Raw genomic sequence first — 21,840 nt, forward strand, 5'->3', positions numbered from 1 at the left:
GGCAGCCGCTGGGCCTGGGGCAGCTGGGGTCTGGAAATGACTGTGGTCAGGGCTGAAGACAGTGGGGAGCAGCCTGGGAGCCACTTTGATGTCACTCTGGGGTTGGGTTTCTGAGGGTTCCAGGACTGGCCCCCAGGGACGCCTTGTGGGATGGGGCTGGGCCAAGAGCGAGGTGGAGGCAGGGGCCTGGGGATGGCCCCCACAGGGTAGATGAGGGTGGGACTGAGTCGCTTTGAACCTTTTCCGTTCCTCTGAGTCAGCTCTGGCTGGGCCGGAGCCCCTTCCTGGCCCAAGCCAGAGAGACACTGCCCCTCCCAGCCTCAGTTTCTTTATGCGGGACATGGGGCTAGGATTTAGTCCTTCTGGCCTGGGCAGGTGCTTAACCCTGGAGCTCAATCTACACTCCAAGAGGGAGAGACAGGACCCACACCAGTCAACGGACAGGGTGTCCCTGTGGGTTCCCAGGTAGGCCATACATACCTCGAAAATCATGCCTGAACAGTGGATGCTGAAGTCAGACTCCCAGTGGCTCTGTCATCTGTGACTCAGTATCCTTGTCTGCAAAATGGGAATAACAGTATCTCCCTCGTAGGGCTGACGTGAGACCTGAATGAGGTAACACAGGAGAACCAGCTCAGCAAAGCGGGGGTGGGGAACCCCACTTCCTCAGCCTTCCCGCCCTCCTTCCCTAGCAGTCACTGAGGCTCCAAAACCACAGATCCCAATGCTATTGCCCAGAGAAGGCAAGGGGCTGTCCTGAGGATGCACAGCTGATTCCTGGCGGTACTGTAGCCCCTGGCTCTGGTGCTGAGTGGTGACATCTCCAGTTAAGTCAGCCAGCCTCTTCCTGCGGCCTCTGTCCGCATTTCCTTTATCAGCCTCTTAGATGAGGTTGCTGGGGGAGACCTAGGGTTTCACTTCCTCCTTAGCTCTCCACAGCTTCTAGAACACACACAGCCCACACCCCTCAGTGGGTGCTCAAGGCCCCTGGTGACCTGCACCTTCCTCTTCTTGGCTCCATGATCCCTCCCTGCTATTTGAAACTCTCCTCCCTGACCCCAGGCTGATCGATGGCTTCTTGTCCTCCAGGGCCCCATTAGGACATCACCTCCACCAGGAGGCCCTCCCTGATCCTGCCTCTGGGCCCACAGTGCCCCCTGGTCTCTCGGAATTCTCTTCCCTTGCATTAGAATTGCCTATATGTCACTTCTTGAAGGCAGAGATGGGAGGTCCTCAGGGAGGGGTTAGTAAATGACTGAAGGAAACAAATATGTGCCCCGGTCCCTGAGACCCACTGGGCTCTGTCCTCCCAACCCCCCAGCTCCCACGTGGCTGACACTGGCCTTTCCTCCTAGCACTCCCACTATGTCTGGAACCGCACCGAACTCCTGACCCTTGACCCCTACAGCGTGGACTACCTCTTGGGTAAGTGGAGGGTGTGGAGTAGGGGACACCCAGCTGGGTGCCCTGGGGCTGGGGCTGTGAGTCCAGCACCTGAGGGGCCAAGGTCCCAGCCCTCCCTCTACTTAGGGACCTTTGCTCTCAGGTCGAGGACCTGGGAGAGGTGAGGAAGGGGGTCTGGTTCATAGAACTGGGCCTGAAATCTGCTGGCTGTGCAAAGTGAATGGTTCCATTGAGCACAAAGGGAAAGGAACGCTCAGGTTGGGGAAGGGACCTGTGGTATCCCACTCAGCTCATTAACATCAGGGCCCAGGTAAATCCAAACCCCGGCTGGGGCAGGAAGCCTGGAGCCAGCCCTGCTGTATGGCCAGGGCAGAAGCCAGCCGGGTTGTCTCTGCTGGTCTTGACTGGGGGATGTCCCCCAGGGAGTGGGGAGCCAGGGCCCTGGTGAGGTGGAATGAGGCCCTGCGCACCACCACGCCGACACCTGGGTCCCCTTTCCCACCTGGCTGCTGTGCCCAGTGAGTGGTGGCAAAATTTCCTACAAACCTTCTCCAAAGAGCACACCTCTAGGTCCTGGGTGTATCATTGGAGGTTATGGGCTCAAAGCTGGGCACCTGGGAGGATCCCCTAGACAGACCACACACACACAGCCCTCTGCTTGCCTGGGTCACACAGCACACACCCTATAGCACACACAGGTGTGTAGAGTTATACATGTTCCTGTGCAGCACAACAGGCCCACTCATGGATCTTAGAGCCAGAGTGCTGGGTTCAAATCCCGCTCTACCACATATGAGCTCTGCAACCTTGAGCGGGTGGTTTCTCCTTTCAGCGCCTCAGTTTTCTCTTCTGTAAAGTAGGAATAATGTAAAATGAGGCTAATGATGGGGCCTACCTCAGGGCTGCCATGAGTACACGTGAGCCAATGCACTGTGTAAATTACTTGTTGGGGCGACTGGGTGGCTCGGTTGGTTGAGCGACCAACCGACATTGGCTCAGATCATGATCTCGCCATTCTGGAGTTCGAGCCCCGCCTCGGGCTCTGTGCTGACAGCTCAGAGCCTGGAGCCTGTTTTGGATTCTGTGTCTCCCTCTCTCTCTGCCCCTCCTCCACTCATGCTCTGTCTGTCTGTCTCTCTCTCTCTCTCAAACATTTAAAAAATAAATAAATAAATTACTTGTTACCGTGTAGCAAACGATCTCCAAACTCAACAGTTTAAAATATGAGTTAATATTATTACTTCACACAGTTTCTTGGGGTCAGGAATTTGGGAGCAGCCCCACTGGGTCTCCCATGAGGTTGCAGTCATCCGAAGGCTTGACTGGGGCTGGGGCTTCCGTAATGGCTCACTCCTAAGGTTCACAAGTTGGTGCAGGCTGTTGTCAGGAAGCTTCAGTTCCTCGCCACATGGAGATCTCCATAGAGTTGCTGAAGTGTCCTTATAACATGGCAGCTGGCTTCCCTCAGAAGAGTATGCACGGCTAAGGCTGTAATATCTTATGCCCTGGCCTGGAGGTCACATACCATCATTTCTGCGGTATTCTGTTGGACACACAGGATAGTCTTGGTGTGGGAGGGGACACACAAGGGCGTGAATTCCAGAAGACAGGGACTATGGGGTGCCATCTTGGAGGCTGGCACCTATGTGCTTCCAAAGCACTTAGGACGGCCTGTGGCACACGGTGAGCATTCTGTTCATTAGAGCTCTTGCTTGACTGTGCCCCCACTCACAGAAGGGGTAAGGTGTTCTAAAAGAACATCCCGGACTAGAAATACCACCCCGGTACATGTGGAATCTTGTGACATGGTCAAAGAATGGATCAGTCTTATTTCACAACTGAGGAAACCAGACAGTGAGCCAAACCTTCTACCATTTTACCACACAGGACACTATACCCTTCACACCTGACCTGTAAATGACGCGTAGGTGCACACGCAATCTGCCCCATTGAATCCGTGCCCTGAGCCTGGGGGCTGCGGTGCCATGCCTGGAGGCCTTCAGGCTTGGGGCTGGGCTGATGGGCTTAAGTCCCAGATCTCCCACTTAGCAGCCGAAGATACCAAGCTACTGAGCACCGGTGCCTCAGTCTCCTTCTCTGTAAAGTGGACTTCGGTGAGCCCTTCCCCATAGTGTGGCTGCAAAGGTAAAAGGAGGCATGTTCTCAAAGCACTGGGCACATCTGGGCCCACAGGAGCTTCCCCCTGTCCCCCTACTTGCTCTCACCCCAAGCTGTATGCGCCCAACCTGTGTTCCCTGAGATAGCCCGGGCTCCTTCGGGGCCCTCCTTGCAGAGTCATGAGAACTCACCATCCATATTGTCCTGTGTCCTCAGGTCTCTTTGAGCCGGGGGACATGCAGTACGAGCTGAACAGGAACAGCACGACTGACCCGTCACTCTCCGAGATGGTGGAGATTGCCATCAAGATCCTGAGCAAGAACCCCAAAGGCTTCTTCTTGCTGGTGGAAGGTAGGGCCCCAGGCTTGGCCTCAGGGCCACTTCCCTGGGAGCTTCCTGGGGTCGGGGGATGGGGTAGACAGCTGTCTACTTTTGGGGAGAAGGAGATTCCTTTTGGGGAAGATGGGGTACGCAGGGTGTTGAAGCCCCCAGCCCAGCAAGCCGTTCTCCTTTGGGCCTGAGGATGGCCCGTCAGGCTGACTAGTCCAAGAAGACTTCCCAGGAGCCTTCCTTCTGGGGGTCCCTCCCCGAGGCCCCTGAACTTCACTCCTTCCAAAAGACAAATTAGTAGGCCCTGATGGACCCCCCTGCATCTGAGTGGCTGCCTGGCTGGGCTCAAGGAACAGGCCCAGGGTCCTTGTCCACACACGCCCATCAGTCTGCGGGAGCCCTCAGCTGGATGGTGCGTATCTGCCGTTCCTAGGCACGTGTGGGGCCAGCGTCAGATTCGTGAGTCCTGTGCCTGAAAGGAGACCCAGGGCAGGCCCTGGGATGTCCCGGGTCCCCCAGATTGGGACAGCCAGAACTTTGGGGATTGGCAGTGCTGCGTGCCAACGTTCACAGGGTTTCCCAGCGCTGATGGGAAGCACTGGAGTCGGGCTTGTGTTCTTCGCTGCTGCGGCCTCTACCTGTACATTTCTGTAAAATGAGGCCAAAAATAGTCTTCGAAGGGTTATTAGCATCCATTGCGTTCAGAGACATAAAGTACTTGGAACAGGGCCCAGCAGAGAATAAATCTTCCGTGTTTCTATTATTACCATTATTATGATTACACAATAGCTAAGTCAATAACAATAGGAAGTGTGAGGAAGTGATAAAGTTTCCGGAATCTTCCAAAGTTCTAATAGCCATTGTCTTCTGTGGTTCCTGATGTTGCCTCACTGAACTCTAGAGGTACACACACACACACACACACACACACTTGCACATATACTCTCACCACACATATACACACACTCAGGCCCCTCTGCCTTCCAGAGGCCAGTGGCAGCCAAGCCGGCTTGGCCGCTTTCTCGCCAAACCCCAGGGTTCCCACTTAAGCATGGCAGGTCTCAGCCTGGCCTGAACAGGCCTCTGACGCCAAGGACCCAGCCAGGAACCAATGGTGGTGAGCACAGGCTCCCCTGGGAGCATTTCTCTTTGTGACTGCTCCCAGAGCCACAACAAAGGGAGGACCCACCCTGCCAGCCTGCCAGGCCAGAGTGGTGAGGCTCAGGCCAGTGGGAAGCGAGGGCGGCCAGGCCGCCCCGGCTCAGGACCCTCAGAGTTGGGAGTGTCCACTCAGGCATCCTTCTCCTGTTAGAGACAAGGAGGGGTCCCCTCAGGTCATGTAGCCCTGAGCCATGACCTTTAAAGCCAGGCTCAAAGCCAAGCATCTTGCACTCATATAGGAGAGGCGGCACAGGATCCAGGCTTCAGAGGCCTTTATGAAGGCTTGTCATGGGCACTGAGAATGGGAGTCATGCCTGAATTCAAATCCCGCTACTCCCACCTTGGTCGCGTCACTTCTGCCCCCAGGCCTCATTTGCTCCATCTGTAAATGGGGCCGATTGTGCCCATTTCTGCCCAGGATTGTTGTTACGGGGAAATAAGACACCGGCTTGTTGTGCCTGGCACTCGGTAGGACCTCAGGCTTGCTGGTTCCCTTCTCTGTCTGTCTGAGGTCTCAGACTCCTTCAAGCAGCTGAAGATGCCGCACTGAGAGCCCCATGGGGTCACAGACAGAGCACAGAGTTTTCAGTCAGGTGGATCTGGCTTTGCTCTCTCTGTGCATGAGCCCTTGGTCTACAGCCTACCTTCTGTGAGCCGCTGTAAAGGTTGAATGCCGCATAAAGTGCCTGGCGTGGTACACGGCACATGGCAGTTCCCCATCAAAGAAAGGTTGATCCAGCAGTAGTGTGGTGGGGCCTGGGGGCACCGATTTTCCCTCCCCTTCACCCGAGCCCTCTGCCTCGGTGTCTCAAGGAGGCAGGATTGACCACGGGCATCACGAAGGCAAGGCCAAGCAGGCGCTGCATGAGGCAGTAGAGATGGACCAGGCGATTGGACAGGCAGGCGCCATGACGTCTGTGGAAGACACACTGACCATCGTCACTGCAGACCACTCCCATGTCTTCACTTTCGGCGGGTATACCCCCCGTGGCAACTCTATCTTTGGTAGGTGGGCCTCTGTTGGGGTGGACACTGGGCACTCCCAGGGCTGCCCGTCTGGGAGCAGGCGCAGGGTGGGAGAGCCAGCAAGCTCGGGGCCTGGCCCGTGTGGGATCCATGAGAATTGGGTAGGACAGAGAAGTTATGGATGGGTGGGGGGTGTAGGGTCAAGTGCATGAGTGGCTACCTGTGTGATGGGTGGATAGAAGAATGAGAGAGAGGATGGATGGATGGACTGGTGAGGGCTGGGTGGATGGACAGACAGCCAGGTGGAATACCAGATGAGGGGGATGTGGGCACAGTGAAAACTGAGGGGTGGTTAGTTGGAAGTAAGCCAGGTTTAGAAGGTGGCTTCATGGAGTAGTTCAAAGGGGACTTGAGGGTTGCCAGGCTGGGGCTTGGGGACTCCAACATGACTCTGGGGCCAATGCCTTTCTGTGCAGGTCTGGCCCCCATGGTGAGTGACACAGATAAGAAGCCCTTCACCTCCATCCTGTATGGCAATGGGCCTGGCTACAAGGTAGTAGGCGGTGAGCGAGAGAACGTCTCCATGGTGGACTACGGTGAGATTGTCAAAGTCCAGAGCTGGGAGGGGACACGGTGCCCCTTGGGGATGGGCTTGGGAACCCTGCAGGCTCCCTGTAGGAGACCCCAAGGTCAGGGGTCTCCTAAGAGCCATGACTTGAGTCAGAGCAATCCCAGTTCAAACCCCCTTGTACGATTGAGCAGCTCTGTGACCTTGGGCATCAACGTGGTCTTCCCCAGCTTCCCTTTCCTCCTTAAAAGAATTCTAGCTCCCAAGGTTGTCTGAAGGACTAACTGGGTCTGAGGAGCTTCGTGTAGTGCCCGGCACGTGCAGGTGCCTGCTCTGTTACACTGCCATTTTTATGGGCTATATAATATTCCAAAATCTGAGCCTTCTCAGTGTATTCATCTGGTTCCCTCCTGTTGAATATTCATTTGCTCATGATGGCCCCAGTAGCCCATGGGGGTCTAACTGTGCAGCCAGTGGTAGGAGGCTCTCCCGGGTTGACTGTTCCCTTCTAATTGAAACAGTCCAGCTGAGGTTGATTTTTCTCTTCTGGGGGTTGAGGGTACAGGCTTCTGTGTCAGAACGGACTCAGGCCCAAATCCCGTGGCCTTACACAAAATGACTTCCCGGCACTGAGCCTCGGTTTCCTCCTCTATGAAACGAGGGCATGTGAGCCAGCCTGAAAGAGCCGGGGGGAAGTGGCTGCAGACTGCCAGTCCCCTGGCAGGCTCTCAGCAAGTGTTTCTTCTGGCCCACAGCTCACAACAACTACCAGGCGCAGTCTGCTGTGCCCCTGCGCCATGAGACCCACGGTGGGGAGGACGTGGCGGTCTTCGCCAAGGGTCCCATGGCGCACCTGCTACATGGCGTCCACGAGCAGAACTACATTCCCCACGTGATGGCTTACGCGGCCTGCATCGGTGCCAACCTTGACCACTGTGCCTCGGCCAGCTCGGCAGGTGGCCCTTCACCAGGTCCCCTGTTGCTCCTGCTGGCCCTGCCCTCCTTGGGCATCGTGTTCTGAGGGCCCGCGGCCCAGGCACCCACTAGCCTATGACAGATGGCCAGCCTCCCTCTCTCAGCACTGCCCACCACCTGGGAGCCCACACCTCAAGGGCTGGGGAGGCGGGGGGCCTTCACAGCCTCAACAGCTGCCAGAAAGAGGACCCAGGAAACCAAAGTCTGCTGCCCACCTCGCTCCCCTCTGGAATCCTCCACTGGCACCAGACCCATTCCTGGCCTCTGGCCTCTGCTCCCTCCCTGCTGCCCCTTTGGCCAACAGAGTAGGTTTCTCTTGGGCAGGCAGAGAACACAGACTGCCGAAATTCTCAAAGCATCTTATTTTTCTAGCAAACATATTTCTCCAGGCCTGGAGGCCCCGAAGCTTCCATGGAACATTCCGGATCTGACCTTCCCACTCCCCTCCCCTCTTGGAACCACCAGGCCCCATCATGCTCATGTCCCTACCCGCAGGGGAGACCGAGTCCTTCCCTGCAGGATGGGGGTTTGCTCACTCATTCCGAGGCCGCCAGGGGCTCCCAGGAAGTAAACTGGGACTGGCCATCCAACCCCAGGGTGGCCGGACACTTCCCAGCTCTTAACACGCACGCCCACTCCTCTCTGAAGCGACACCCCTGTTTGGAACAGCAAAATTTTTTTTTTCTCTTTTTGGTGTTGGTTAAAAGGGAACACAAGACATTTAAATAAAACTTTCCAAACATTTCTGAGGACAGAACTGAGTCTTTGTGGTCAGTGAGGAAGAGAATGAAACAAGCTTGTTTCTCTGGGAAGAATTGGACTCTGGGCCCAGGAGGGCAGATGGAGTCCGGCGGGGAGGAAGGGGTATCCTGCTGACCCGGGGGCTTCTTCACTCGTTACCTGCATGACTTTGGACAAACTGCTTTGTATCTCTGTGTCTCTGTCTTCTTAGCTATAGAATGGGACGCAGTCCGGTCTGGGTTGCTATTAGAGAAAAGTATGCCTCTGGGTCCTGAAACTCACAGCAAGAAGGCCTTCAAGGGCCCTGTGACACTCTTGCCACACAGCTCCGACAGACAGAGCTCCATGTCCTGGTCCAGTGGAGCTGTTCGTTCGTTCATTCATTCATTCATCCAGCAAATCCAGTTGACCCTTGAACAAGATAGGTTTAAATTGCATGGGTCCACTTACATGCAGATTTTTTGGGGATAAATACAGGAAATGTATTTTCCTTAAGATTTTCTTTTCTTTTTTTTAAAGATGATACTTTTTTTTTATGTATTTATTTTGAGAGAGAGAGAGAGAGGGGAAGGGGCAGAGAGAGAGGGAGACAGAGAATCCCAAATAGGCTCCACGCTGTCAGCGCAGAGCCTGATGTAGGACTCGATCTCACGAACTGTGAGATCATGACCTGAGCCGAAATTAAGAGTGGGATGCTCAACCAATTGAACCACCCAGGTGCCCCTCCTTATGTTTTTTTTTTTTAATAACATTTCTTTAGCTTACTTTATTGTAAGAATATAGTATACGGTGCATATAATATCAAATATGTCAATTGTTAACATATTTATTTTAACGTAATACACACAACATAAATATGTTAACAGTTAATTGACTGTTTTATGTTATCAGTAAGGCTTCCAGTCTTTAGGAGGCTATTTGCTAAATTTGGGGAGGGGGTCACAAATTATACACGGATGTTTTACTGCGCAGGGGGTTGGTGCCCCTAACGCTCATGTTCAAGGGTTGATTGTGTTGAGTAGGTGCCAGGCACCAAACCAGGTCTTAGGAATTTTGTGGGAAACAACACAGACATGCTCCTTGCCTTCACAGAGCTTCAGCCTAGCTTGGCGATGGTGATCTTTCCATTCCTGATTATCTGGCCTGAGAACTGGGCTCAGGATTGCACCTGATATTGGGTATACAGGGTTCTCCAAGTCTGCTCCTTGCCTCATTGGAATGATAGTCCCTATAAAGGTAATAATCATAATCGTAAACATTGAACACTTACCAGCTGACAAGCTCTGCTTGGTGATCTATATGGATTCAGTTCATTTGATCCTCACTAGGAAGTAGGCCCCTGTCATCCACATTTATAGATTAAGGAAGCCGAGGGTGCAAGGCGTGGCGTGATTGCTCAAGGTCCCCAGGTTGTGGGGCTGGGATTTGAATCCACATACATCCGATTCCAAAACCCCTATACTTAATGACATCCTTTGTTTATAATACGTTTCCGACTTCCTGACAACATTCGAACGCAGCCAATGCTAGTGACTCAACACACACTAGTCAAATGTGAACTCAGAAAGATGAGAAACCACGTCAGAAATGTGCCCTTCTTCAGGGGAGAAAATGCAATCAAGCTGATTTCTCTCTGAACTTTCTGGCAGTCCTGGCAGAAAGGGGAGTCCAGCCATGCCGATGCTGGGAGAGAAAATTAAAACTAAGGGGTGCTTGGGGGCCCCTGGGCAGCTCGGTTGGTTAAGCATCAGATTCCTGATTTCGGCTGAGGTCATGAACTCACAGTTTGTGGGTTCAAGCCCCACATCAGGCTCTGCACTGACAATGTGGAGCCTGTTTCAGATTCTCTCTCCTCTTTCTTTGTCCCTACTCCGCTTGCACTCTCTCTCTCTCAAAATAAATAAACTTAAAAAAAAAAAAACCAAAAAACTATGGGCACTTGGGTGGCTCAGTCAGTTAAGCATCTATTCTTGATTTCAGCTCAGATCATGATCTCTCAGTTCGTGGGTTCAAGCCCCATGTCGGGCTCTGTGCAGAATGTGGAGCCTGCTTGGGATTTTCTGTCTCCCTCTCTCTCTGCCCTTTCCCTTCCCTTTCTCTCTCTCTCTCTCCCTCTCTCTCTCAAAATAAATACATACACATTAAAAAAAAATTAAAACTACACGCGTACATTCTTGCCAGGGCAAAAAGACAACTCCTACCACCTTCACAATTTATATGTTATCTCTACTATTATGTCCTAAACAGTTGTTTAAATCCACACGGGAGCTGTTGAGCTTTAAACGCTCCCCAGTACCACCTGAAGTCCGCTTACGTGTCTCCAGGATGTGCAAGCCATACTTTGTGTCTTGGGTTGGGTTTTCCAAAGGCAGACCCTGAGAAAAGGATTTGTGCACCTGTGGTTTGTAAAAGGAACCCAGAAGGCACCAGGCGGAGAGTGGGGAAGTGGGACAGGAGAAGGAGGGAAGCTGATAAAAGGTAAGTTATGTAGCAGCTCGCCATCAGGGGCAACCAGGGCTCAACCCCCACCCCTGCCCCCCCGCCCCGGGGCCACCAGGAGGCCCAGCAGAAGACGCCCCTCCATCCATCCTCCTGCCGGCAGGTGAGGGAGCTGTGGCGTTTACTCACCAACTCTCATCCTTCATTGGCCAAGGGCTGCTCCCGGAAAGATGACAGCTCGGCACTTCCAACCTGCCCTTGCAGGGCTGAGAGAAAGCCCCAGGGCACGTGCTGGGACCTTAAATGCTCAGAGGATACAAACAGGGCACCAATAACATCTGTTTAACTTTGCGATACGCGGAGGAGGCTAAAAAGCACGGACTGTGGGTCAGAGAGACGGGGGTGCCTGCCTCTGCTCCATTGCACTGTCGTTTCTATGAACGGGGGCAAGTTCTTTCACTTTGCTGCTGTTGCATGCCTACACTGGAATGACAGTACCCACAGCACAAGGGTTTCCAGAACAAAGAAAGGATGGCAACTCCACAGGTATTCATCCAGATAACCCTGCCTTCTGTGAAAGATAAATCCGGAACTTAACACAGGAAGAGTTTATTTCTATCTTAAACATCTGGTGCTTCTGGTCGGGCGCCTGGGACCCAGGCTCTTTCCACCTCGTAGTTCTGCCTCCTCCAAGTCCCGGATGCACCATCTCACTGGGACTACCGAGGTTCTGCGTGAGCAGCACATCGATGGGGGGGACCCTCTTTTTAGCCACTTCTTCCTGGAAGTGCCACACGTCACCTCCACTCATGGTCCGTTGGTAAGAAGTGGTCACATGACCACCTAGATGCAAAAAAGGCTGAGTAGTGACATCTTCAGCTTTGGAGCAGGTTTCCAACCTCAGCATTATGGACTCTCGGAGCTTATGCTCACTCGCTCCCCAGACATCACTACATCCTCAGGGTGTTTGAAAACATTGGGAGATTTCACATCACGTGATATTTGGACTTCTGGCTTTTTCGAAAAATTGGAAGGTCTGGCTGGCACGGCTGCACGTTTCTGCAGGGCAGTGGCTGATCTGAGCCGAGAGATGGCGGCCCATCCAGCGTGTGGCTCTCCTGTTTGCCACCGTCCCCAGCACTCAAGGAAATCACACTAAGCCCCTTTCGGCAGACGTTACCCCTCCGGTCCGGGTGGAGACAGAGCTCAGGACCCATGCCTGTGAACGGGCCGTGGTTCTGTCCTTGGAAAGCTCACATCTCACGACAAGATGGCCAGAAGCAATCCCAGTGCACAGGCGAAGCAAGGAGCTGTGGGGGCAGCTAACCAGCAGGGGGCACGGTGGGGCGGGCACTGAGGCAGAGAGGGCAGCAAGCAGGCTGGGGCCTGACGGGCCAAGGAGCACTGAGGCAGAACGTGGGGGTACAGAGAGGATTCCAGAGGAGACCTTGTGGGGACAGATGGGCAGGAAGGTCTCGAATGCCATTCCAAGAAGCTGGAGGTGAACGAAGACCCTGGGGAGCCATGGAAGGTTCTGGAGCCTGGGAGTGAGCCTCATTTTTGAAAGATCATCATGGCTGCCCAAAGAAACTGTGACGGTGGACCAGGCAGGAGAAGATGGGCCCATGGAGACGGGAAGAGGGAACAAACCCCAAATATGTGCCTGAGAGTCCCAGCTCCTACCTGTCCAGAAGGCGGCTGGAGCAGCCGGTGAGTGAATAGTTCGTCAGCAAACTGACTGCGCTGATATTGAGGGACGGAGGGAGCAGCACATCAACTGCAGTGAGGTTGACACCTTGCGGGCACATGTGTCACGTACACGCCCCCCACCATCCTGTGAGGTGGGCAATATCATCCCCATTTCGCAGATGAGAAGGGTGAGGCGTGGCAGAACACAGTGACCTGCTCAGGGCCCATGGCTTGTAAGTGACAGCTGCAAGTTGAACCTAGGTGTGCCTGACTCCCAGCCCGTGTCCCCTCCCTGGCCTCTGGGTGCTAATCCCTTCAAGGAAAACAAGCCAGGCCCCATCAGCCACAGAAGCCCTTCGATGGGGGAGTAAGAGCCCCAAGCCAGCAGAGTTTATAATTAGCCTTGGTGGCTAACCCAAGACCTCCCACCAAGATCTAGCACCAGCCGATCGGGGGGTGGGGAGGGTGGGCTGGGGAGATTAAGTTCTTAGGAGAGGATTTGGGCTCCCGAGTTTCTGGGTGGCTCCCTGGGGCCTCCTTGTGCTGCCGCCGTGATCATGACTCCAGGCTATGGAGTCCTGCTCCTCAGCCATCTGCGCCGGCCTCAGGATGGGGAGGACACACGTGCCCCACCAGCCAAGCGGGGGGCAGGCGGGTTGGGGTCTGCCACCAGCCAGGGCCACGTGTCCCTCCTACCCGCGGGAACAGAGGCCTACGATCGTTGAGGTAGTGGGAACCCAAGCCAAGGCACGCGGGCGAACATTTCTATGGTGTCCCCAGAGTGCCAGGCACTGTTCCTGGTGCCTCACAGGGCACTTAGCCTATTTAGCCTCCCCACCACTCTCAGAGAGGGCAGGACTGTTTCTGTCTCCATTTTACAGAGAAAGAAACGGAAGCAGAGAGAAACTGGTCACTTTATGTAAAGTCACACACCACCAAGGGACGAAGGACGGGAAGCTGAGCGCCGTGGCGCCCCAGTGCAGGATTCAATCATGCCCAGACCTCCTCTGGGCATGGTGAGCAGCCAGGAGAGGTCGGGAGTGTCACTGCAAAGGCGGCAGGGGCGGGACATCACGGGCGGAGATCCTGGGCCCTTGTCCTGGTGGGGAATGCCCGTGGGCTGCCAGCAGAGCCTCTGTCCCCACCTGCCCCCACCAGGGTGGCTGGCTCCAGGGCGTCGGAGGGCAGCCTGGGCTTGCACACCCTGGCTGAGGGCCCTGTGATTAGGCTCCTGCTCACTCAGGCCACCTGATTGGGAGAGGATGGCAGCTGAGAGGCTGAGCCCTGAGGACCGTTGGCCGGGGCAGAGTGCAGGAGGGTCCTGAGGCAGGATCTGGAGGAGCGTGAGATGTGACCATTCACCCCGCTCCCTCCCACAGCCCCCGGGGCCAAGGCCTGAGGGGCTGCTGCCCGCTCCCCGGGCATGAGCAGATGCCGTCCTGGCATCTTCCCTCATGGCAAGTTTTGGTGCTTCGTGTGCCCTTTGCCTTCGCTCCTGAGGGATCTCCTGGGGCACAGGCCCCTCTCCACAGTCCCCCAGACCACGCTCAGGGCTGGAGGCCAGGGAGGAAGGCAGCCCAGAAAGGGTCAGACACCAACTTGAAGTCACACACTAAAATGGCTTAGACACAGAAGGTGACGTGGTCCAGTTTGTGCTTTGGAAAGATCACTCTGGCCACCGTGCAGAGGAAGAACCGGGAACACCAGGAGTAGACGCTGGAGGCAGTCTGGAGGCCTTGCTGTCGCTGGGGGTGGAGCTGGCTTGGGCCAGCTAAGTGTGGTGGTGGCGGGAAGCAGCTGGATCCCAGACAAGTTTGGGACTTAAAGCCAGCAGGGCTTGCTGAGGGACTGAATGTGGGGAGCAGAGGAAGTAGAGGAACCGGGGATGCCCCCTGAGCTTTTGGCCTGGGCACCTGGGAGGAGTGCATTTATGGACATGGGGGAAGAGATTTGGAGGGAAAATAGAGAAGTGGTTTGGCTCACGTTGGCTTAGAGATACCCGTTGGACTTGGGGGTGGACATGCCCGTGGGTAGGTGGGAAGGATGAGTCTGGATTCAGTGGAGGAGCTCAGCTAGAGACACAAGGAAGAGGGTCGTGACGGTATTTAAAGCTGCAGGGCACAGAGAGAACGTGATGGGCCCAGGATCACAGCCAGCCAGTGGCCAGGATTTGAACCGGGGTCCGTCAGGCTCCAAAACCCACAGGAGCCTTTTTCACTCCAGCAGGTGTTCACTTCTGGGATTCCTCCAAGGTGGGAGAGGGAGGAAGGGAGGTGGTGCCGGAAGCTTCTGAAAATAAATCCAGGAACAACTGAGATCCTTCCAGTCTGGGCTACCCACCCCCCCAACTCCTGCCTGCCCAGCCAGAGGAGCTCTTGTCAAACGTGGAGTCCTGTCCCCTTCCCATGGTACAGATGGAGAAACTGAGGCCCAGAGGCGGGCAGAGCTGGGATCTAGGTCTTCTGCCTGCCACCCTGTCTTCTCCACCAGCCTCTAAGGTAGGCTCCTGTCTGAACCAGCTCAATGGTTGAGTGGAAGCCATCCAAAGGAGACAATCCCGAAGGGGATGGATGTTTCTCTTGGGGCCCTCAGATGGAACTGGGGCCTGGGGCCTTCCCTCCTGGGCTCCCCTCAAGACAATGTTTGCCCCATGCCTGCCTCTACCCCTTGTCCAGCCATCCCCAGCTTTCGGGAGCCCTCCGAGTCCCTGGCAGGGCAGCCTTGAGCCTGACTCCAAGCCTGGCTCCTGTCCCGCAGCCCAGATCGAGGCCCCTCCTGGCCCCTGCCCAGACCACCCAGCGCCAGGGCCTGGCAGACCCCAGTGGGGCTGGTGGGCAGTGCTCCCAGGTTGGCCAGCCGCGGTCTGGCTCCACCCGAGGGGCTGTGGCCTGGGAACCGCTAGCTGTCTCCTCAGGGAAGCGGCTGGGATCTCCAGAACAAACAGGGAAACCACAGGCCCCTGCCCCACCCGAGGAGAGGGGGGCTGCCTCTGGCCACGTCCACCAACACCCTGTTCTCCAGTCCTAGCCAGTAGGGAAGAAGCAGAACGGCTGTGGTCACCTGTGGACGGAGAAGGCTGCGACCGGGGCTCTGGCCATGCTGGCTGCCCCTGCAGAGTCCCCCACGAGGGAGGCTGGACTGAGCCGGGGCAGGGCACATCTCAGCTTCAGGCTGAGAACAAAGCCCTGGAATCCAACAGATCTGGGTTCAAATCCGGACTCTGCCACATCCTAGCTGAGCAGCCTTGGGTAAGTGACTACACTTCTCTGTGCCTCAATGTCCTCTCTGAAAAGTGGTTTCAGTGGCCCCTGCCGCCCACAATTGTAGTGAGGTGACCCAGAGTCCTCTGGAGGGAAAGTGCCCGGCTCAGGGCATGACACACAGTAGGTCCTCGCGAGACATCAGTCCCTGACCCGTCACCGGCTCAGTGACAGCCAGAGTAATCTCAGGGGACTCCTGGGCCTGGCGGGGCAGGCTGGGACAACCTCCCTGATTCAGAGCAGCTGGGGGAGGGGAGCAGCTGACTCCACTAAAAGCCGCAATTAGAGCCCAATTTAAAGAAACGCTGTGTTAGTTCTTCCCAGGGCAGATGTGATTATAGGCTGGGAGCTAAACCGTTACTAACAGGATGCCACACAGGTCCCTTCCCGGGCATGGAGGATGTCCAGCCCCACACCCTCGCCGTACAACTGGGGAAACCGAGGCCCAGGGCAGGAAGGGACAAGCTCCAGCTCACGCGCAGGTTAGAGGGGGCCAGGCCCAAGCCCTGCCTTCCGACGGCCGCTCCAGGCTCTGTCCCCATCTCTTTGCTTTTCTCTGAAGGATGCATTGCTGCATCTAGAAGCCAGAGACACCTTGGAAGAGGTGACATTTCTTGAAAAGGAGGGATGGGGGCTGAGGTGGCTGAAACCCCTGAGAGGAGGTGGGGCCTCAGGGTGACACTGGCCATGAAGCCAGGGCCTCGGGGCCAGTGACAGCTCCCTGCCCAGCCCAGAGGGACCTCGAAATGATACTGATGATAATGACAGTGACCATGAGGGCCCCCTTCCTGCGGCACCTACCGTGGGCAGGCATCAACTCCTGTCTTTAGTTACCCCGGGAGGGAGCTGCTGGCGTCGACCCCACCGCAGGGAGGGCAAAACCAAGGTCCTCAGTCTCTTGCCCAGGATCCACCGGGAGCCGGCGGCAAGTGCAGGCAGTGGAACAGGTGTTCAAGCCTAGCCAAGTAGCTAAGGTCCTTTAGCGCCAGACCCGAAGTGAGTTCCTCTCAGCAAATGGTGACAGTGGGTGAGTCAGCGAATGAATGAATGAATGAATGAGTGAGTGAATGAAAAGGCTACTTAAGGGACTCTGTTCCTGGGGAGGTGTGGGAGGGCATAGTCATCCCCTCCAGGGAGACCCCTGAGATTGATAGTCCACGGGAAAATGCCCATTTCAGCTCTCCAGAAACAAGAACTCACAACCCTCTGGGTCCCAGGAATCCCCCTGGCTGTCCCAGTGCCCTGCAGACGAGCCCTGCCAACACCCCTGCGGCCTGCCCCTCCACCTTAGTCCCAAGCAGCCCCCCAAGGCCAGAAGCCAAAAGTCACCCTGCCCTCATCCCCACCCCCCTCCACACTCTTGCCCAGGCTGAACTCCGAGTTGCAACTGGGGTCTGGGGCAGGGGTGTGATAGGGAAAAACTGGCCTCCTCTCTCCGTCTGCCCCTTCACTCTCTTCCTGCAGTGCACTTTGGGAGTCCCCAGGGTGGGGACACTGCACTCACCAGTTAGCCTCAAGGAGCTTGGGAGGTAGGCTGCTGGAGCCCCCTGCTGGCCAAGCATCCCCATCCCCATGGGGGTGGGTTGGGAGGATTCTTCATTCAGCAAGTATTTATGAAACCCCTACTATGTGCCGGGCCCTGGGTTAGGCACTGGGCTCAGCAGAGAACGTACACAGACCCTCCCTTCTGATGTCCATGGTTCCACTGAGGAGGTAACTGATGTCGGGGTCACGGCCTCCCAAGGACTGTCCCCACCCCCAGAGAACTGAAATCTCTCTGGGCAGGAGGTATGCCCGCGCTGTGACACTGGGGTATGGTTGTGCTACCCCCACCAGGCTGGGGCTCCCACGGTCTGTGTATAAAACCTGTCATTCCTAAGAAACCTCTCCGCTCCCTCCAAGAGCCTCCCAGGATAGGGTTGCCAGACAAAATATAGGATGACCAGTTAAACTTGAATTTCAAATAAACAAGGAATGATTTTTTAGTATAAGTATGTCCCAAATATTGCATGAGGTGTACTTAAACTAAAAATTATTTCTTGTTTATCTGAAATTCAAGTTTAACTGGGCTCCGTGTTTCTACTTGCTAAATCTGGCAATCCTACCCCTGGAGCTCATTCCTTCTGCTGGCAACTGTCCAGATGGCCCATGTCGTGCCTGGACATGGCCCCCTGCCTGCCCAGTTATAGCTCCTGTCCGCCCCCAGGACTGCTGTCCTCCCCTACCGGGCCCTCAGCTCCCAGGTGGACACCCACTCCCACCTGGTACACAGAGTCCAGCCTATGGACTGTCAGGAATGCTGTCTGACCTCCTTCACGATGGGCCCCGAGAGAGAGGGACAGAGCCACCGCTGCAAAGAGGGACCTCGAGCGTCAGAGACAGGGACAGGCAGAGATCCAGAGATGAACATAGCAATGGAGACAGTGGGAGAGAGCCAGAGAGCTTAAGTCCCCCCGTCCAGTGCTGCTTCAGGGAGACCAGTGCAGGTGCCGGAGGGTCCTGAGAGCCCACGGGAGTTCGCCCTGAGTGGATCGGGACAGAGGCTGGGCCCCCGAGCCCCAACATTGGGCCTGGGACTCTGGGTCCTGGATGGGCAGGCCCTGGGAGGCAGCTTGGGGTCTCCCGCACTAACAGGAGTGGGAGTCCAGCCCCAGCCCCTGTCACTCTCCCCTCACCCTGCTTCCCAGGGGCAACACAGGGATATTCATGGCTTCCCAGAAGGGCCTATGGGGCAGCCAGAGTGGCTTTTAAAATTAGCCTCACTAACCAGATCTGGTTATTTCAGGAGACTCCGTCCCTGGCTGTCCCCTTGGCAGGGCGGGTACAGGGAGGGAGGGACCTCTACATTCCAGGGTCCCTGGCTAAGTACCCCCTGTGGCCTAAGCAGTAGAGAACATCCAGGTCCCCGTCCCCTGGCACTGGGCGGGCCTGAGCCTGCGGCCGTCTCCTTGGCAAAGTCGCCTCAGGGTTAACCATGAATGTCCAGGGACACCCCAGGGGACAGGGGAGGACCCCTCCTATTAGGCCAGGCACCCTAGAAGCCATGACAGTCTTTTCACACCAATAGGTAAGGCTTTGTCCTCCTTTGACAGGCAACGAACCTGAGGCCTGGAGAGACAGGTACCAGCTCTGAGGCACGGGGGACGGGGACGGTAGGTCAGCCAGGTGCCCAAGTCCCTCCACGGGAGGCCTCTTGCCTCCTGCGTCTGGAGAAACCTCTGGCTGCCATTTCCACCACCAGAGCTATTTCTAAGTAGAGTCCAGTGCTTCCCGGAGCCCGGTGCCCCCCACCCAAGCCCTAATTCCAGCCTCGGGTCAGTGTCCTGGCTCGCCCTCCCCACCTCGGAGCCCAGAGTGAGCACGGCACTGGCGCAGGCACAAGAGAAACAGCGTTGGACACTTTGATCCCAGAGGCCAGATTCCTCCTCAGACTCCCCTGGCCCCATCTTGGAGCCTGGAGAGGTGGGTGTGGGTTGGGGCCCAGCCTGAAAGCCAGCCCAGAGGCCTGTCCTTGCCACAGATGGGGGGCCGGCACAGACCGGGCAGACAGGGGGACAAAGGCAAGGCCTGCTTCTGCCACGACAGCCCCCAGTGCTCTAGCCCTGCTGTGGGTCGGAGCTGCACGAGGGAGTAAGGGCCATGAGCAGGGGTGCCCAGACTCTTTTATAAAAGGATCGTCAGTCCCAGTAAGGCCTGGGGAGCTGAGGCTCAAGGAAGCAACCCGCAATCGTATGTTCCCAAAGCCTCGTGTCCGGACGCCCGTGTCAGGCCCGACACCGATCACTCCATCGTCCACACAGAAAGCTGACCCCACATCCTCTGATGTGGGCTGTAGGTCTGGTTCCCATTCATGGCTAATCACGGCTCCCACTCCCAACATGCACACAATTTCTCAGAGCCTATCACGTGCCAGGGTGCACTTTTGAATCTTCACATCAGGGTTTAGCGTTCCCACTGTACAGTTGAGGAAACTGAGGCCCAGAGAGCCAAAATCATGTGCCCCAACTCGCACGGAGAGGAGATAAAGGAACTCAGAGCCAAGCTCCTGACCTTGGTGCTGAACTGTGGCTGCCGGCCCTTCGGCGGTGGGATGGGAGGAGACCCGACCAGAGATGGAGAATGGGAGGGGGTGCGATGGCTGGAGAACTGGGATGCGGTTGTGCAGGGAAGGGCTAGGGCTAGTAGGGGACCCACAGAGCCCAGGGTAGCCTAGAGCCAAACCAGGTGGGTGCGGTTAGGCATCGGGTGTGAGTCACAGCCCCCGGGTGGCCCCAGACATCCTAGCGCCACAGAAGGGCCCTGGCAGGAAGAGCATGGCAGTGGGTGCGCTTACCGCCGTCCTGGGGAGGGCGTGGGGGCTGGTGGCGGGGGGGAGGGGGCTGCAAAACTGTCAGGGAGGCCAGGGTACGTGGGCATCCAGGCTGCCCTTGCTCCTGCACTCCATCCTCAGAGGGGGCCCCCCTCACCCAGTACCCAGGCTGGACTCCCCACTCAGCCCCACATCCCATCAGGTCCTTCGCCCAGATGTTCACGCCCCACCCGACCCCCGTCCTTCCAGGCCTGTCCACTGTCCTCCTGCCCTCTGTCCCCAACATCTGCCACCTTGATCCTCCCCTCCCTGCCTGACACTGCCCAGCTGGTCTACACCAGCAGTTCCCAACTGCTATGACAATCCCTCCCAGTTTCATATCCTCCATGGCTCCCCGCTGCCCTCAGCACAGACCCCTTGACCTGGCATTCAAGGCCATGTGGCCCCTGGCTTCATCTCTACCCTGTCACCTTCCCATCACTCAGAACTGTTTGCTACCTTCCCAGTTCCATTCTCCATACCTCTGCACCTGCAGTTTCCTGCCCTAGGGACACTTTCCTAAGCCTTTCCAGGATGCTCGATCACCACTGCTGAGGAGTCTTCTCCATGTCTCCCTCACCCAGCCTGGGCCCCGCCTTGTGCACATGACCCACCCACACCCCCCCCCCGCCCCCAACCCCGTGTCACTCAGTACCTTTGATTGTAACTGCCCTGCGCGGCTGAGCCCCCACCCCTGCCCCCATCAGTCCTGGTAAGCGATCCCTTGGCGCCCCCTGGTGGCCACATTGAGGAAATTCTTGGACTTCACTGAGCAAGAGAAAGGAGAGAGGGAAGCTGGTCTCTGAACACCCACCGTGAACCAGACGCTGTGCCAGGTATTTGATATACACCGGCCCAGCGAACCCTCATCACAAACCCTTGGGAGAGGTACTACCGCTCCCATTTCACAGAAGTGGAAACCGAGGCTCAAGTTTCTCAAGGCCACCCAGCTAGTAAGAGATGGTGCGGGGACTCGAACCTAGGTCTGCCTGACTTCAGAGCTGTATTCTCCACCCCTCCCCGCCTCCCTTGGAGAAGGGGAACAGGGTGGAGGGGAGGGCAGCACGGTGGAAAGGAAGCACGCCCGGTGGTCACAGCACCCATGGTTTGACCGCGGAGGTGCCCCCAGAGCTTAGCAGCTCTGAAGGGTAGGGTGCGGGGGACGGGCAGGCTGGTGCCTCGGCACCACTGAGATCTGTCCGGAGTCGGGCGGGGCAGGGTTCACACAAAGCCAGGCCCAACTCGGGGTACAATAGCGATAAATAGAATTTATTTTGTACAACTGTTACCGACATACACACAGCCACGGGGGCTTCCAAAATGGGTGTTGGGGCCGGAAGGCTGGCCTTTGGCGTGGTGCCTAAAAAGTGTGGACAGACACACACAAGGATGTGGACTCACAGCAGCTGTGCCTGGCTGCCCCTCCGTGGGAGTTGGGTGGAGGGGTCACAAAGGCGAGGCCCATAACTCTAGGCCAGTGAGACCCCGCGACCTGGAGTGCCCAGAGCATGGGATGGCAGGGGTTAAGCTGGGTGCTGGCTGAGAAGCCAGGGAGGTCTCCCTTCCCCCTAAGGGGGTCACTTGTCTGTCACGTGGAGGCAGTGGCCATGGCATCGGCAGATCTGTGGTAGAGCTTGAGGGTCCAGGAGGGGCAACAGGCAGAGCCAGCTCCCAGCCCCTCAGCCCACCTGGGGTCCCAGGGAGCCCAAGAAGCAAGGGAGGGCAATGGGGGCCCCTGGGAGGACAATCCCCCATTCTGGGGGAGGTGCATGGAATCACAGTCTTCACTGACCTCTGAAATAATCTTGTCCACGTGTAGCAGAGGTGCCCAGAGAGGGAGA

General features: G+C 56.6%; 1 protein-coding gene across 5 annotated transcripts in view; it reads left to right on the plus strand.

The window, feature by feature from the left end:
- ALPL (alkaline phosphatase, biomineralization associated) overlaps positions 1-8,266 on the plus strand; it is a 97,721-nt gene extending 89,455 nt beyond the window's left edge. For 4 of the 5 annotated variants that reach the window (XM_042996282.1, XM_007083727.3, XM_007083728.3 and 1 more), the window contains exons 8-12: positions 1,356-1,425; positions 3,739-3,873; positions 5,827-6,018; positions 6,456-6,575; positions 7,303-8,266. In XM_042996282.1, the coding sequence (XP_042852216.1) occupies positions 1,356-1,425; positions 3,739-3,873; positions 5,827-6,018; positions 6,456-6,575; positions 7,303-7,568 (783 nt within the window). In that variant the 3' untranslated portion in view covers positions 7,569-8,266. The remainder of the gene's footprint in view (positions 1-1,355; positions 1,426-3,738; positions 3,874-5,826; positions 6,019-6,455; positions 6,576-7,302) is intronic. The other variant, XM_042996281.1, reaches the window with a different exon arrangement.
- Positions 8,267-21,840: the final 13,574 nt, after the last annotated feature.

Source organism: Panthera tigris, chromosome C1 (assembly GCF_018350195.1).
Source record: "Panthera tigris isolate Pti1 chromosome C1, P.tigris_Pti1_mat1.1, whole genome shotgun sequence".
Classification (NCBI taxonomy): domain Eukaryota; kingdom Metazoa; phylum Chordata; class Mammalia; order Carnivora; family Felidae; genus Panthera; species Panthera tigris.